Raw genomic sequence first — 16,391 nt, 5'->3', positions numbered from 1 at the left:
ATATCTCTTCGTAAAGTACTTTTTGTTTTTTCCAAACTGTCTTCTTTGATTGTAATCTCATAAGTTCTCTTTTTTTTTTCAGACTTGCAAATATTTCTATGACACGAGTCATTTGCGTATTGTTTGGCTACATGCACTCGCTATTGTCTGCGCTAGGAATAACCTCTTTGTTCCTACCTTTGAAGGCGACTTGACTACCGAGCAGTTGTTCCACGCTGCCACTGCACCATTGAGGTTTTCTGCTTTCGTCAGGAAAAGATATCGTCGCAGGTTGGATGTCAACTTTCGAAAAGAAGAATACAAGCCGTTAACTCTTGATACATATACCACCATCGATCTTAAGGTATCGGATCCAGATTACGTTCAAAAACTATTCGTCGTTCCGGGTGGTCGATATATAATCATCATGTCTCTTGAGACGTTGCAATTGTGGGATGTGGGTGTCAGAGGGGGAGAAAATTCAGAGGTGGCAACAAAACTTGTGACAACTTCCCTACGGTTAAACAAGCATTGTTATTGCAATCGTCACCTCTTTGTGCAACATACAAGGAGTGGCGCAAGCTTACGTGTGGCTGTATCTTCCTCTCCAGCATGGAGGCCGGATGCATCTCCGTGAGTCTGTTTCATCTGCGAAGTACTACACATTATTTCAACTAACCTGAAATACTAGGAGCGACTCAGTGCTTGTTGTATATGAAATCCATCCTTCAGAGGTCGATGCTAAATTTGAAGAAATCGCAATGACGGAAACTGGTTCTTTAACACATATCATACAGCTCGTGGATGACAAGTTGGTAGCATTGCTGGATGGGAAAAATGTCATGGTATGGGATTTCGTGCGTGATTTGCGGGCGGAATGGAGTTGTAGACCAGGACAATATTTTCACGTAAGTCTTTGATATTTAACTTAAAAGGAGTTCAACTCTTTTAACGAAAAGCAAAAAGGACATGTTTGTATCAGTGGACGATGTGATGCTCACGGATGGTCGTGGCGTGACCCAAATAAAGCTACCAAAGCTGAATCAAGGTCCTACTCTCGCGTCGATGGAATTTTCGATTACGTATCCAGGCTATTTCGGGGAAATGAAGAAAGATTTGAAGAACATAGGTCGTTTGAGTGGTTGGTATTGTGGTTGGAGAGATCCTATCCTGGATAAATTTTCGTATGTCGGTCCGCCAGAAAGACAGGAAGTCCTTCTTTCTCGGTATGCATTTACCTCGCGGAGATTACCCGAATACCCTGCAAGGCGTTCACCTCAGGACGGACCTATTTTATTATGCAAACAGACCCTTGAAGCGCCGCAAGTTTCGGTTTTAAGTCAAAGAGCAATGCAGTACCAATATTCGGAAGGCGATTTAGTGGGATCTTCCGCAATGGTGGGCTACTTGTTGGAATGTGTGGTGTTATCATCGCATGATCATGAGAAGCAGAGTGGTTTTGCACGTGTGGAGATGAAGCTCGAACACCCCGTTTGTCGTCAGATGGATAGTTTCGTATGTCCTTCTTCGGGAAGGGTCTACTATGTGACAGATGACGGAAAGATGGTGATTGCTGATATACCTGGACTGTATTAACTTCAGTACTTCTGTAGTGGACTGGGTAGTATGCAGGTGAAATATGCTCTTCTGGGATGTATTCCGATGCAGTCAAAATAACGGGATAACTGAACCGTCTGAGCCGTCTCAAAGCCCTGCCAGTGACTGCGGGTAACTTTAAAATGTTCCTTTCCGTATTTCGGTATGTGTCGTACATCATTCAGAAGATGAAACAGATAGAAACTCTTCCCGCTGTTTAGTATAGAAGGTTCATGATATATCAGCAAGGGTTCTATCAAGCTGGAAGATAGAGTGACCCACGTTCACGTATTTTAAGGTCGTCTCCAAAAGATCTAGATATTGTGGGATATACGTGAGGATCCTCATCAAAGGAAACGCGCCGAGCGAAGCAATGTCAGACCATCTTCTGACGTTTGGCTAGCACCTGAGAATAAGAGTTCAAGTATATTCGAGCAGCTCTACCGTGGTCAAAGAACAAAGCTGGAATATCTATTGCCCAATTCAACAGATTGTGGATGGCAAGACTGGCAATGAGAGAACGTAATAGAAAGTGTTCATCCTCTTTCTCTCCAATTGCAACTCCATCTCCGAACAAGGACTGTGATGTTCCCGCGTTCCAAGAATCATGATTTCTTCTTTTCTTCTTGTTCTTTCTGTTGAATAAGTCCGAGTCCAACAATGGCACCATCCGAGAGCACGTCGGCGGTTTTGCGACCTTCCTTTGCAACAGACTCTGCCTTGCGTAGGTATTCTCCTTCTATTTTCTTGGCACGTTCGCGCTAGAAAAAGGAAATTCAAGCTCATGGATACATAAGAGAAAGATAGATAGAGTATACCTCTCCATAATGGTGGAGGCACTCGAAATAATCGAAACACTGGTTGGCGCAGTTCTTTGGGTCATCAGTTCCTGCATAGCACTAAACGACGCTTCAGTACAGTTATACAAGAAACAATCGAAAAACACACCTTCTGGAACTCCTGCCAGAAAGCAAAACATCGTGGGCGTCCTAAGTAGCACAGTTAAGGACGATTCCGGGAACGTGAACAAGGACCTTGAAGTGGTCATTCTCACCTCCGCTGAAACCAAAACCTGACTGCAAAAATACGTCAATGACTGTGTATATCAGTGAAGACGAGTGTGCTTACTGCCATGGTTAGTCGTCGTGCGCTGCGTTTGGCTGTCCGTCCACTCTTCGCCTGCTAGTGACATTTGTGACTTGTGACGAAGCTGCGTCACGTGGAGTCGGGGACGTCATCTGAAGCTGATCAGAGTGAGTTTCGAGGTGCGCAACTACTCACTGCAGAATGTCCGAACAAGCTGAACTTGCGTTTGCCAAGACTTATCTGAATATGCTATCATCACAACCCATTACGTTCGCAAACGATTATCGACAGCCGCTCGAAAATTCTCTCAAACGAGTAGCAGTCTTCCCTGTATGTGTTTGTGTTTCATCTGCGCAAATCCCTACATTCTAATCGCCACAGATCCCCTTACCCGAACCCCCGAAACGACATGAGGCTGGTAAATCCATCTCTGGCTCTGGTGAGTTCGTTTCAATGTCAATCGCAATGATTGCTGATTGTTATGATCATCATGGTCATTTCAATCGACTCCTTTGTCTCTGCCGGTTCATCGCATTAACCGACAACACAACGTGATATTATTGATCTATTGTTGTTTCTATTCCATTATTCTTGGTCCTACGCGACGATGCGTGTCTTTCGTCCGGGATCGTCCCACCCTTAAACGCGTTCAATGCCATACAAACCAACCTAACACGTTCCTCCCACGCGACGTAACGCACAGCCTCTGCGGAGATCGCATTGACATTTAAATCCCTCAAACCACCTGCTTCCTACACTCTCACTGTCTCCTCAACAGACACCATAGCCTCTATAAAGTCTCAATTATCAAAGACTCACGCCACCGCACCACCAGCCGACGCTCAACGACTTCTTGTTAAAGGAAAAGCTCTTGCAGACTCCAAACTTCTGAAAGAATACAACGTCCAAAGCGGAGACACGGTGAATTTAATGGTCAAACCCGGTGTCAACTGGGATCCTTCAAAACCCAAAGAGCAGGAGATTCTGCAGCCTAAACCGTTGTCAGCTTCGGAGACTGGTGCGCTGGGACTTGCCGTTGGAGATGGACCCGCGTCTGGGAAGAGGAAACATGGGAGGGCTCCGTCTATCGTGCTCAGCCCGAGTCCTTCCTCAGATATGCCTGGAGCAGCGCCAGAGAAAGATATCCTGCTATCTTTAGATACCACTACGGATGTCCCTACCTCTGCCACTGAGACCTTGTCGACGTACCACACCACAATTACCAATCCGGACTTTTGGGAAAAGTTGTTGCTTTTTTTGCAGTGAGTAATTCCGTTCGTATACCTGATTTAGTATAAGCTGAACGTGGGTTGCATAGACACGAATTTACCACTGAAACTGATGGTTTGCAAGCTTGGGAAGAGTTCTTGCGTGCCAGTAAAGGTTCGCTGACTGCTAACCAGATTGCAAAGATACGTGATCATGTTGGTGTAATGGGCATGGCTGGCATTTAGCGGGTTTCTGGTATTAAATATAGTTACTGTTCTGTTCGGTTCTGTTTTTGAAGATTTGCATACATAATTAGTTACGTGATGATACTTGATGGGTATCTATTCGAAGAAGTCGTTTGTGCATATTGGGCGACTTCTCGTACGTAATATTGAGAAATCTTGGATGGTGAAAGCGACTCCGTTCCGAATTGAAGTCTGGAGGAGATTCCCTTCCCAGAGACTGTAAGCCTGTAATACTACATACTTCATTTCATATCATATGCTGAGCGGCTACTCTAAATTAACAGTTCTTGTAAGATCCGATTCGGATCAATCCCGTGGGACTTCGACAGGAGTTGTCCGATGTCGCTTGTATTCAACGCGTCAGTGGGGGTCCATTTTATCGAAACGCGTACACATCACTACTCGTCATCCCACCACCTGGAGTCACTCTGATCTTTTCCATGTTAGAATTTTTTGTTTCCCGTCTTGTCATCCGAGTCTATTCCTTTCACTATCACTATCTCTCTCTCTTTGTTAACTGGAACTATTGAATCGAATGTATCGCTTCGCCCTTGCACATCCGCCACGAATTTTCTGGTGTACTTGACTTTGATTTTTTTTGGAGTACAAGTTGCTGCCTGTTTAATCTGGACTTGCTATCCTCTCGTTTCTTTGAAATCTCCCGGCAAAAATTTAAACCACTTTTGACGATATGAACGCGGGGCCGTACGGGGTAAATAGCAGGGAAATGCCTATGGGACACGGTTATCCCGAGAAGGAAAATGAAAGGCGAGTTATGATGCGAGGACAAGAACAGGTTCGTGATCGTTTGGTAAATATTGGGCAGCGAATTTCATCATTTATGTTCAGAAGACACACCCAGAAAAAGCTACAGTCTTCCGTCAATCTTCAAATCTAATTCTTCTTCCTCCTATCTCTTGCGTCGAGTCTTCAATTATCGGACACCCTTTCATGATAATTCGTAATTCGTGGGGCCGTGGAATCAAAACTACCTTTAAAATATGTGTATCAGTTGTGCAACTGCAGCATCTCGGCCATTGAAGCGTCACCTACGTTCGGTATACTTGGGTGTACTCTCTAAAATAGTTGGCGTTATGCTTTCTTGGTGGCTATGGCTCAATAACTCGGACTTTACTCGGTACTTAAACCGCCGAATCTGGCAACAGCATGAACTTTTTAGAAAGCAATACGCACATCTGGATGCTACAGGACATAGCCCATCAATCAGATATCTACTCCTAGATGATCATGACTCAACCAGGCCCCACTCGTATAGGAAACCCCAAGGAAATCCATAGGTCTGAACCCAACGTAGTTTTCAAGATCCGTTGACGTTTGTTGGCTTGTCCAGCTAAGATCCGTTTTGTAGGCCTGAACTGTCACGGTCGACTTCAGAAACGGAGATTTATTTCTATTCTTGCGGGCAGCTGCCGGGCCAGCGCGACGATTCAACCCAAGACGATCAAGTTCTTCCACCTTCGAAGCTTTAACAACGTTCTTGTGGTTTTTCGAGAAATGTCTGGAAGCGCCGAGAGTCACCAGGAGTCACCATACCGTATAAGGGTCCGTAACTGCACGCTCATCATCAGGCTATTTTTCCGACAAGTCGCCCATATTTCCAAAGACCTAGAATAAAACCTGAATGACGGCGAACGAAAGGGGAAAGACTACGAATCCCTATCGTCTATAAGAAACAACCTGACACCGGAGCATTGCCGATATGTGGTGTGATGGTCAATGTGGGCGTATCATTTCTTTTTCTGAGGTCTTTCTTGCATCATGTGGGATATCCACCCCTCCTTGAATCGATGTTCTGGGAGGAAATAGTGAGGAAATATCTGCCAAGATGTTCACATGCTGTTGTTCTGTCATCTTCGCATTAGTCTTGATGTTATAAATAGACTGATGCAAGTGCCTTTCCTCAACTTTATAGGACAAGTTATCCCTTACTTCTTTACGCTACTCGAGTGAGAGTTAGTAAGTAAAGTCAAAACTATAAGTATGACAGGATGTACTCTGATGTACTTTGTCCGATATTTCAAGTAATCTTTGTGGGTCGCTTTGCTTTTTTTTGTTACATGGGAATTTAATGCCCCTTCGCTCTACTAGGTTCCTTGCAAAACCAGTGCAAAACCCAAGAAACGGAAAGACATATTCTGGGATCACGTTGGAAACACCAGGATGCTCCAAGATGCGCCACGGTCAGGCCACGGTTGCCCGACCATCCGAACAATCAGCTGACCTATTTTTGATGCGTCTAAAAATATATTGTATGATGAACACTCCAGCCCTGACTCCAGCTCAGCTCGGCTCGACAGATCCTACAGGAGATGTCGTCTTTCCTCTTCTTGCGAAGTTCATGGTTGTACACTGCCTAATGCACACCGTCGTGTATTCATGGAGTCCTGATTCACGGAAAATTGGAAATTATGAGGTAGACCATTGAGCAACTGGTACCCCTCTGAGAGGTGAGAGCCTCGGACGGGATCGAAGGGCACAAAAGCATGGGAAAATACAATTAGATCCAGAGGACGCCGTCATTCAAGGAAGATAACTGCATTTCGAAGCCGTTCGTGCCGTATGTGGCGGCGACGTGGTTTCAAAATAGCGTGAGCTTATGTACTGAACTCGCAATCTGTCAAACATTTCCTTTGAAGCTTCTATTCTACGAAAGAACTCGGCGTCCAGGTAGCATCCACGGCTGGCCACAGTTACACGGAAAACCAACATGACCGACGTTCTGAGAAATAGTTTTATAATTGGATATTCTGGGCGACGTGTCGACTGGCTCCAATCACACAAGAAGCACATGTACACATGCCAACAGCCATGTTCGACGGCTGTCGTTATTGGCTTTCACTCCGAAATACTCGGTACCAAGAGCACATCATTGAAGAAGAATGCACCGAGCCGTATATGATGAAAGGTCTATCATGCGATAAGAGTCAAGCACAACGAGATTCAGTGATCGAACGACAGAGATACCTAAACGTTAGCAGGCGGTTAACAGACCTTGGCCTATGGAGATTGCAAGTTGCAGATATATGCCCCGTGCCGGTTGGAGCCTGCGGTGACCATGAAATATAGGGGGAGAAAAAAATATAGAAGTATCCACGGCCCGGGGGGAAGAAAATATGGTCAAAGCAACATGAAACGAGAATGAAGGCTAAAATTGCCTAACCTTCCACAAATATTACTGTCGATTGTCAATTGTCACAACTAGATGAGGGCTTTTGTCGTCAGATGCAATGGAAAACCGGATCTCGCAAAAGACGACCAAGAAGCGAACAAACCTTGATCATGAACAAACCATCACATCATACTAAGTATATATGACACGAAACACATGCCACTTCGTGCAACAGCTTGTCTCACCCTGCACAAAATGCATGTGCGGCACATGCATCTGCATCATTCGATCACACAAGTTCCTGGATAGGATTCTGGGAGAGGAGTGGGTTTCGGGATTAAAAACGGGGTCACTGAGATAGCACTCCATTTGGCCGCGCGAGCTTCTTGCTCACGGTGGATTGTAATCCACCTTCAAGCTCAGAATATATATACGAAGCAGATCACTCGGGAAACCCGAGTCGGATAAGCTGAATAACTTAATAGTGTACCCGATCGATGCAAGCAGAGTATGCAGGACCTACACGTCGCAGGACGCGAGTATCAGCTTGCCCCAGAGAGAAAGGGAGTCTAGTGCCTGATCATGATAGGATATTTGACACCCCCTTATCTTGGCATTGTGCTTGGCATTGTGCACCATGAGGAACGTACATATCCCCCCTGGGACATACTGGGACAAAATACTCTCATCAAGTATGAAGCAAGGGAGAAAGATCTAAAATTAGAGCCAGGTTCAGAAATGGCCGCGGACTGCACCCGGGCAAAACTAGTCATTCTTTATGAGAGTTTCAAGTACCAAGCCAGGAAGTGGTTGGGGTGTGTTTGTGTGCATCTTATGCACAGATTCTCGTCTCGCACAGACAGGACCGTACCCCAGCCACATGTCCCAGCCTGGGACAGGCAACCAAGCAATTGACAACCGTGGAATTCCAGGGAAAACCCGTTTAAGGCGTAACGCGAAATGCCTGATCGACGATCGTCACATCAGGTCACGGTGTCCCTGCATAAGATTGATAAGATCTATGGTATAGCGGTAGTTGCGTGTCTGCGCATACTCGAGAGGTGGAGATAATGCATATTTGAAGTTCTAAGGACTATTAATTAAGTTTCTCTTGAGCTTCTTTTTGTGATGGTCGACAATTGATATTGCTCTTTTGCTCTTTTGCTTGACTAAAGGCTTCGAATCTTCATATTCTTCGAGTGCGAAATCATTCAGTGCATCATGCATCATCATTCCGAAGCCGTCTCGACGCTCCGCCGTGCCTTGAGAATCTGTAGCCATCGCTTGCTCCTTCTTCAATGATATGTAAGCATCAAATAGAATACTGGATTGCGTTGCAGGAAGCACAAGTCGTTTTAGTAGACGGATATCCTTTGGGCACATTTCTGAAAGCAACGTGATAGTATTGCTGTGCGGATCACAACTGGATGGGTACCAGGACAGACTACGAGTAGAATGTTGCTAGTACAAATATACCAGATGGATTCTGCTGTCCACTTGATGGCGCAATCAGGACACGGCCGGTCACAGCATGGAGGTACTGGGTCAGATTTTAGCTGGGGGGCCACGACTGGTTTCTTAGGTTTTGACAGAGTGGTGGGTTATCGGTATTCGAAATGTCTGAATGCACACGATCGCGAGGTATATGCATTTTCTGGTCTATCTTATCATTTATCCCCGAATATCCTACGTGACATTACGAATCGTTAGATAGCCTGGGAATGGTTATTCTCGCGGTAGTACCTGGGTAGACCGGTTTCTCCCCTGCCCCAGCCACACTCCGGCGATACGCCTGGAAATGGCAGCAATCGTTATCACGGGAGTGATGCGATTTGAATCGGCTATCCATGCGCAAATGGAGCGGAAGAATCATCATACGATTTATTTCCTGTTTATTCCCGCATTTGTGGGACCATCTGATCAGCTTTGCTCCGCATAGAAAAGGCGCCTCTCCGGAATTCATGTGCTTCGATTTCATCCCACCACCGGTGCTGGTCAAGTCCCTTGAAGCCCCAGTTCTAATAGGCAAAGGCGACACAAGCGATGTCTGACCAACGCGTTTTCGAGGTTGAAGCTGTTGCAAAGGAGTACTCCTCGACGGATGAGAAGAGAGAGGCTGACTTCGATTCGGAAGAGGTTGACTTGGACGATCATGACGTGTACGCACTCTGGCTTTGTGAGGTCGCCGACTCTGATCACCAAAACTAGCACAAAACCCTTCCCTGTCGATCCTCATCTCCCAGAGGAAGAACACCAGCTCACACTCCGTGCAATTATCGTAGGCTGCGCGCTTGGTGCAGTTGGTAAGTTACAACCACAGTGATAAGTATCCAAATAAATGTCTGACTTATTGGCAGTCGGTGCTTCGAATATATATCTGGGTCTAAAGACTGGTTTTACATTCGGTCCTCAATTGTTCGGTGTAAGTCATCCTGTTGCTCGGTAACAACATAAACCATAACCATCATCGTTCACAGGCCATTTTTGGTTTCGCCATCATAAAGCCACTGGCCAGGATCCTTCCGGAGTCTGGTCTCGTGGCCAAAATATTCGGTGGTCGTAGTTTTGGACCAAAAGAGAATTGTACTGTGCAGAGGTATTAAGGTTCCAACTTTTGAATCATAGAAACTGCTAATCTGAGTCTCCTTAGCGCTGCTACTGGTAAATATTCTACACATTCTTCCAACAGGTGACTCATACACCAGCGATAGCTTCTGGAGGCCTGGGCATCCTTTTCGTCTCAGCAGTTCCGGCGATGTACCGCCTGCATCTTTTGTCCGACCTTCCTGAGAAGGACATAGGCAGATTGATTGCATTGACTGCCTGTGCTGGCTTTTTCGGTGTCTTCTTTGTTATCCCGCTCCGGAGATACTATATCATTATCCAGAAGCTTACCTTCCCCACCCCGGCTGCGACTGTGAGTACATTTTATAATGCAAAGTGCTGTCGCCTGATTTTCTCCCACTAGGCTTATACGATTCGCTCTCTCCACAACAGCAAAACTGGAGCAATAGCTGCCAAGAAAAAGTCGTTGGGATTACTCCTTGCCTTCATCGTCGTCTTCTGCTTCAAGGTCATGACTGGTTACGCCCCCGGTATCGTGAGTCTACATTCTTGTGCTTAGCTCACCGGTAGAGACTTGACGCCTCCGCCCTGCGTTAGCTTTACGATTGGCATATCGGATGGACTCTTTACCGCCTAGGTTTCACCAGTATCATCGCTTTGGAAAACTACGGATGGTATATTGAATTTACACCCGCCTTCTTTGGAGCTGGTATGCTCAGCGGTTTGAACGCCAGTTATAGTTACCGTAAGTTCAACTCGTCCATAAATGTGGTCAAGAAATTGACCGTGAAATATTCAGTTCTTGGAGTCGTCCTTGCCTGGGGCATCAGTATGTGTTTTTTAAGCTAGCAGATTTTGACAATGCTCATGGTCAAACCAGTTGCTCCCGCTACTATTAAGAACGGTCTTGCGTTCGGTATTTCCACGAGTGATGAATTTCCTCTCGTTTCGTACCAAGCCCTCTCCTTTGATGACATAGAAGCATTTTCCAAAGCCCCTTCTCCCCGCTACTGGCTGCTCTGGCCTGGCGTCCTCGTCATGGTTGTGAACTCTTTGGTTGATGTAGCACTTACGATGGCCCCTTCGCTCTTCAGTAAGCAATCTTGTCTTGAATTGGTGAACGACGTTTGTTTATCCCCTTGCAGAGATTCGAGCCCATCATTTGAACCCTAAAGCATGGTTCCGTCGCGATGAGTTAGCTGAAGACGACGAAGATGACGTGAGTCCCACCCGACGCACTCGAGAATCCCTTCATCTCAGATGACTTTGTAGACACCACATGAGGATCGTGTTCCTTTCTCATGGTGGTCCATTGGCCTATCTCTCAGTACCATTATGACGGTTGCCATTCTAGCAACGAAGTTCCATTTGAACGTTGGCGAGGCTATTCTCTCTCTCATCCTTGGCTTCCTATTTTCTTTCATTGGTGTCCAATCCGCTGGTCAAACTGATATCAATCCTGTGTCGTCTGTCGCGAAAGCCTCGCAGCTTATTTTCGGTGGTGTTACCAAGGGCACTGGTCTTGCCCTCCCCGATGCTCAACTTGTCAATTTGACTGCTGGTGTTGTCTCAGCAGGTGCTGCTGCCCAGGGCTCTGACATGACTGGTGATTTAAAGACCGGCTACCTTCTCCGCGCTAAGCCCCGTAACCAGTTCATTGCCCAGCTCTGTGGCGCTGTTGTTGCTGTATTCCTGTGCACTGGTCTTTTCATCCTCTTCACAAAAGCGGCACCCTGTATCATGTAAGGCGACTCTCTGTCTTTTGATGGCTCAAGCTAACGAATTTTATAAGAAACCCCCCTGAGTCTGGGGAATGTACTTATGGCGCGCCCTCCGTTGCCGCCTGGGCAGCTGTTGCTGTTGCGGTCACCAGTCCGCGTCTACGTAGGCATCATCTACCCTTAAAGCTTGCACGGGCTGAAATTTATTGCTTCTAGCCGTCCCCACATCCTCGGGAATCACTGCTATTTGCCTCGCTATCGCCAGCGCTCTCACTATTGCGGCCAAGCATTATTTAATTCCAAAGAAGTACCATATGTGGATTCCTAACTGGAATGCCATTGGTCTTGCATTCGTTACTCCTCAGACCTTCTACCCCATTGCTATGGCTGCTGGCTCGCTCTTCAATTACTTCTGGGCAAAGCGAAACCCGAGCAGCTTTGATATGTACATGTTCCCGGTCGCTGCGGGTATGCTTGCCGGTGAGGGTTTGGGTGGTGTCTTCCAAGCTTTGTTGGCAGTTATTGGTGTTGATGGTGGAAGTAAGTGTTGCCCCTATCTTGAGATTGAAATTCATGCGGTGGTTAACATGTTTTTAATTTTGCAGGTGGCTTCGGAACTGCTATTGGGTGTCCTGGTTTCAACTTCTGTGGGTAGAATTGTGGACTACGTTTCCCAATTTCCTCGTTCACAATTTAATGGTTGTATTGTAATGCTCATTACCATTTCGTCATGTATTAATGCGGTTATGAATCAAACGTTCCCCGGTCCATCAATGTCGTAGTTCTGGGTGTTTGTTGCCTCCAAAACTGGAAGCCGGAAGACTGGTAGTCTCACTTTGAAGTTCGATGATATAGTGTCAGTTGAATACTGACCTTCCTTGAAATTTATTATCTGTTGGCTATTGGGTCTTTTGCTCATTTACTCAAATCGTGCTTCAGCCTGGAAGCTCATAAATAGTAGAACGGCCTTCATTCGTGAGAGTCTTGAGTTTTGAGGCCCATCTTTCAAAAATAATAATCTAGGCTCATGGATAGGCATCCATAAGTTGATGAACGTCGTAACGCCGATCTAAACCAATACTGTGCGCGAGGTTGAACCCTATCCTCCTCACCAACTTATTGACCAATTGCTGGTATCGCGGTTCGGAGACTTAATGTACGGTACCTCGGTGTAGTTCGAAAATAAATCACCGTCGTCTAGACGAGAGGAGGAGGCACGCGTACGATCAGCTACTCCTCGAGGAAACAGTCATATTTGAATGTATGATGGAGAAATGCGTAAGTCAGTTTGTTGTATTTCTAGATCATCGGAGCGAGATCGGCTCATGATTTTATTCTTTACTGACGCCAAGGGACAATTTGTCCCGAAGTAAAAGGCAGAAAGAAGCTTTTGGATGAATAATCGTCGCAATTTGCGTGGGTCATTCGCGCATTTCCGAGCTCGTCTTTTTATGGCCCATGGCCCCATATCTCCCCTGCTGGCTAACCAAGCATGAAAAAATTCATCCTGTGTTTGTATTGATTTTCCCACTTTCCAATTGATCGCTCTTGTGAACTTCTTGGACTCCACAATACCTATTTCCACCTTGGCAGATCATGTGCTGCTGCAGGTCAGGAAACATCAGGTCATAATCTGCTATTGACATCGAACCCGAACTTTCAGCGATACGTGTTCACAAACTCCGGACAAAAGCTCCACAACTTTTGAAGAAGTACCAAAGATATTCCGAACAAGGGATAAAGAGGTGTATTTCGTGTGAGTTCTCTTCAGTACATTCAACCTCACCTCAAAGATGCTATTCAAACTCGCCTCTACCGTTTTCCTCGCTCAATTCTTCGCTTTGACATCTGCACAGACAATCTCTGGTCCATTTGATTGTCTTCCTGCTGGAAATTCCTATACTCTTTGTCAAAACCTTTGGGGAAGGAGTACGTCAAAATCACTAGGCTTACAATAATGGAATAATAGCTGAAGAATCAACCCTCTTAGCCTCTGGCGTTGGATCGCAAAGTTCTACTCTTGTCGGCAGTTCAGGCGACAGCGTCTCTTGGTCCACCAACTGGAACTGGCAAAACAATCAAAACAGTGTCAAGAGCTGTCCGTTGCCTTTACTACATCCCTGTGTTTCAACTTTCTTACACAATACTTGTATGTAGATGCCAACATCATTGCCGACAATGCTATGGGAAAACAGGTGAGAGCATAATATACATAAAAGTACGAAAACTAACCTCTCTTATTTTTTAGTTGTCGGCTGTTACTTCGGCTCCTACGAGCTGGAGCTGGTCTTACGAAACCAAATCCGACCCCATAAGAGCTAATGTAGCGTACGCACTCAGCTTAATCGCCATCGTAATATGCTCTTAATGTGAATTCTTCTAGGTACGATCTCTGGTTGGGCGCTTCACCTGTAGGGGCGCCGGCAAGCCGAAATTCTTCATATGAAATGTGAGTCCGTTCTACACCATATCTTTTCCAAAAGACTCATCTTGTATGTTTCCAGCATGGTCTGGCTTTCACGTCAGGGAGGGTAAGCGCTTTCAGATTTCTCCTGTGCTTGAGTTCAAGCTGAATTTGCGATACAGTATCCAACCTATTGGAGGCCCAACCGCTTCGGGTATTCAGTTGGCGGGTAATACATGGACTCTTTGGTCGGGTCCGAACTCCAACTGGCAGGTCTTGTCGTTCGTCAGTGATACCGGCGATATTCCCAATTTCAATGCCGATTTTAAGGAATTCTTCGGTATGTCTGTTGTATTGCGTTCCGGAGTATTTGCTAAATATAAAAAAATTTGGGAATTCATTTCAGATTACCTCGTCCAAAATAGTGGTGTTTCTTCCCAACAAGTGAGTATAACCTTTTCGACCTGTGAAAATGGTTGAGCTTGATTGGGGCTGACACATGAATTTTCTTTCCAGTATGTTCAAGCTATTCAAGCTGGTACTGAACCGTTCACTGGGTCGGCCAATCTTGTCACCCACAGCTATTCCGTCGCCTTGAATTAGTTCGATGATGTATATTTATACCTGAACGCAGACTTGAAAGGCTTAACACTTGAGTTCTGTTGCTGGGATCTGATATTGAAAGACAAGGTAAAACAACGGGGCTGAATTCGCCAATTTGCACAAGATACAGTTACATTACCATTCTCTCACTGTTCCATCTTCACCTCTCCAAACTGGGTTCCTCCAAGCTGGGTATTGTTCAACGTATCGTTTTGAGAAACTCCGTACCAACTCTTCGTTGATCTGTATTCCTAAGCCAGGTCCTGAGGGGAAACCAATTTAGGGAAACAAGTTCTTGTAGCTTGGGCGGATATAATACCTGGCAGAATATTGACGTATCCGTCCTTCACCTTGAAGATATCGGGATCGACGAGGAAAGTATATAGATCCGCACCAAAATCGGAATCTAAACGAGCATTATAGTGCATCTGTGCGCACAGGCTAGTGGTGAACAACTATAATGATGATAATGAATTGGTCGTTACCTCCCAGCTCATCTCCTGGATCACGACTTTGTAAAGTAACTTAGCGGATTGATCGAATTAAGGAAACGGTATAAAGGCTTACAGTTGGGAGCACAAGTGGCAATTTGCATACACGCAGCTAGAGCAATTGGTCCTAAAGGACAATGAGGAGCCAAGGCGACATCATAAGCCTCTGCCATGGTTGCAATACGATGCATTTCGCTTATTCCACCACAATGAGATACCTAAATAAAAAGGTAAATGTTTTTTCATCAGATTCGAAACCCGTTGAAACAAGTTAAACTTGACATCGGGTTGAGCAATATCAATCGCTCTTCGTTCAAAATAGGGACGAAAATCCGTTCTTGTGTATAGACGTTCACCAAGAGCTATAGGTGTTGTAACGACGTGTTTGAGATCTGCAATTTCTTCGACTTGAGTAGGGAGTAGCGGTTCTTTGAACGGGTTTAGTTTACTGATATCAATGAAGGTTTTTTTTTTTTTGAAGAGTCGACGTACCTTCGATAAATAATGGTTGATGAGGTTCTAAAAGTCTAGCGAGTTGCTTTGCCATTCCTTTATGAAGCCTTCCATGAAAATCAATGCCGACATCCAATCCTAGTGCCCGAACATCTCTAACACGACTGACGCTTTCTTCAAGCTTACTAGGCGAGTCAATCCATCCAATAGATTCTTTTTTTTCAATCAATTCATTTAAACAGTGTCTCAAAGATAAGTAATATAAATCTCACCTGTTCCATTCATCTTGACAGCTAAAAACCCTTGTTCTTTCCGATGTTGAGCAGCAAGTACCACATCCGAAGGTTTATCACCTCCAATCCATCCATAAACTTTAACTCTCTCTCTAACTTTACCACCAAGAAGTTGCCAAATCGGTACACCCAATCTCTTCCCCTTGATATCCCACAACGCAATATTCAATCCCGAAAGTGCACTCTAATTCAATGGGCAAAAGATTTTAGATTAATTATTATTCTTTTTTTTTTATCGATGGAATTTTAGGGTTATGGAATTTACCATGAGGACAGGACCACCACGATAAAATCGAGCACGATAGGCGACTTGCCAGATATCTTCGATATCATTCGAATCCCAACCCATAAATTTTTCGCGAAGGTCTTTGTATGCGCCTTCAACAGCTTCTGTATGACCTTCGAGTGTACCTTCTCCCCATCCCACGAGACCATCCGAGGTCGTTACACGTACGAATACCCAACGTGGTGGAACACGAAAGACCTAGAGTTCAAAGAGTCGATCGATTACAATGAGTTCTAGATAGATGGTTTATGGCGTACCTCGAGGTCCGTAATCTTAGCCATTGCAATTCGAGTGTAAGTCTGGTCTCCTGGGAGGAAAACTCTGGATTCC

At 45.4% G+C, this 16,391-nt stretch overlaps 7 protein-coding genes across 7 annotated transcripts; 5 read left to right on the top strand and 2 right to left on the bottom strand.

Annotated features, from left to right (window-relative positions):
- Nucleotides 1-425: 425 nt before the first annotated feature.
- Nucleotides 426-1,071, top strand: AGABI2DRAFT_194284 (hypothetical protein; the record flags this gene model as incomplete). The annotated part of the gene is made up of 3 exons (XM_006463405.1): nucleotides 426-612; nucleotides 671-887; nucleotides 946-1,071. Coding segments are annotated over exons 2-3 (273 nt in total), but the record flags the coding sequence as incomplete, so codon positions are not given.
- Nucleotides 1,072-1,105: 34 nt separating this feature from the next.
- Nucleotides 1,106-1,632, top strand: AGABI2DRAFT_194283 (hypothetical protein). The gene has a single exon (XM_006463404.1). The coding sequence runs from the start codon at nucleotides 1,330-1,332 to the stop codon at nucleotides 1,573-1,575; it is 246 nt and encodes an 81-aa protein (XP_006463467.1). The 5' UTR covers nucleotides 1,106-1,329; the 3' UTR covers nucleotides 1,576-1,632.
- Nucleotides 1,633-1,979: 347 nt separating this feature from the next.
- Nucleotides 1,980-2,742, bottom strand: AGABI2DRAFT_194282 (hypothetical protein). The gene is made up of 5 exons (XM_006463403.1): nucleotides 2,704-2,742; nucleotides 2,630-2,651; nucleotides 2,524-2,564; nucleotides 2,394-2,474; nucleotides 1,980-2,336 (listed from the first exon to the last, which is right to left on the bottom strand). The coding sequence occupies exons 1-5, from the start codon at nucleotides 2,707-2,709 to the stop codon at nucleotides 2,181-2,183; spliced, it is 306 nt and encodes a 101-aa protein (XP_006463466.1). The 5' UTR covers nucleotides 2,710-2,742; the 3' UTR covers nucleotides 1,980-2,180.
- Nucleotides 2,743-2,862: 120 nt separating this feature from the next.
- On the top strand, nucleotides 2,863-4,115 carry AGABI2DRAFT_73623 (hypothetical protein; the record flags this gene model as incomplete). The annotated part of the gene is made up of 4 exons (XM_006463402.1): nucleotides 2,863-2,991; nucleotides 3,043-3,139; nucleotides 3,365-3,923; nucleotides 3,980-4,115. 4 exons carry the CDS (start codon nucleotides 2,863-2,865, stop codon nucleotides 4,113-4,115), a joined length of 921 nt encoding a protein of 306 aa, XP_006463465.1.
- Nucleotides 4,116-9,223: 5,108 nt separating this feature from the next.
- On the top strand, nucleotides 9,224-12,333 carry AGABI2DRAFT_208266 (hypothetical protein). The gene is made up of 15 exons (XM_006463401.1): nucleotides 9,224-9,404; nucleotides 9,454-9,548; nucleotides 9,603-9,667; nucleotides 9,723-9,841; nucleotides 9,896-9,906; nucleotides 9,957-10,162; nucleotides 10,214-10,345; nucleotides 10,408-10,555; nucleotides 10,610-10,639; nucleotides 10,691-10,903; nucleotides 10,956-11,029; nucleotides 11,083-11,552; nucleotides 11,603-11,694; nucleotides 11,748-12,071; nucleotides 12,137-12,333. Exons 1-15 carry the CDS (start codon nucleotides 9,289-9,291, stop codon nucleotides 12,184-12,186), a joined length of 2,145 nt encoding a protein of 714 aa, XP_006463464.1. The 5' UTR covers nucleotides 9,224-9,288; the 3' UTR covers nucleotides 12,187-12,333.
- Nucleotides 12,334-13,311: 978 nt separating this feature from the next.
- On the top strand, nucleotides 13,312-14,589 carry AGABI2DRAFT_194280 (hypothetical protein). The gene is made up of 9 exons (XM_006463400.1): nucleotides 13,312-13,460; nucleotides 13,522-13,629; nucleotides 13,689-13,726; nucleotides 13,780-13,859; nucleotides 13,915-13,980; nucleotides 14,036-14,062; nucleotides 14,118-14,275; nucleotides 14,342-14,379; nucleotides 14,452-14,589. Exons 1-9 carry the CDS (start codon nucleotides 13,325-13,327, stop codon nucleotides 14,536-14,538), a joined length of 738 nt encoding a protein of 245 aa, XP_006463463.1. The 5' UTR covers nucleotides 13,312-13,324; the 3' UTR covers nucleotides 14,539-14,589.
- On the bottom strand, nucleotides 14,576-16,342 carry AGABI2DRAFT_187049 (hypothetical protein; the record flags this gene model as incomplete). Its single annotated transcript, XM_006463399.1, has 9 exons — nucleotides 14,576-14,801; nucleotides 14,858-14,966; nucleotides 15,024-15,049; nucleotides 15,106-15,247; nucleotides 15,312-15,457; nucleotides 15,522-15,695; nucleotides 15,755-15,959; nucleotides 16,041-16,259; nucleotides 16,319-16,342. 9 exons carry the CDS (start codon nucleotides 16,340-16,342, stop codon nucleotides 14,674-14,676), a joined length of 1,173 nt encoding a protein of 390 aa, XP_006463462.1. The 3' UTR covers nucleotides 14,576-14,673.
- Nucleotides 16,343-16,391: the final 49 nt, after the last annotated feature.

Source organism: Agaricus bisporus, assembly GCF_000300575.1.
Source record: "Agaricus bisporus var. bisporus H97 unplaced genomic scaffold AGABI2scaffold_8, whole genome shotgun sequence".
NCBI classification, from domain to species: domain Eukaryota; kingdom Fungi; phylum Basidiomycota; class Agaricomycetes; order Agaricales; family Agaricaceae; genus Agaricus; species Agaricus bisporus.
This window is presented reverse-complemented; position numbering and strand designations above follow the sequence as displayed.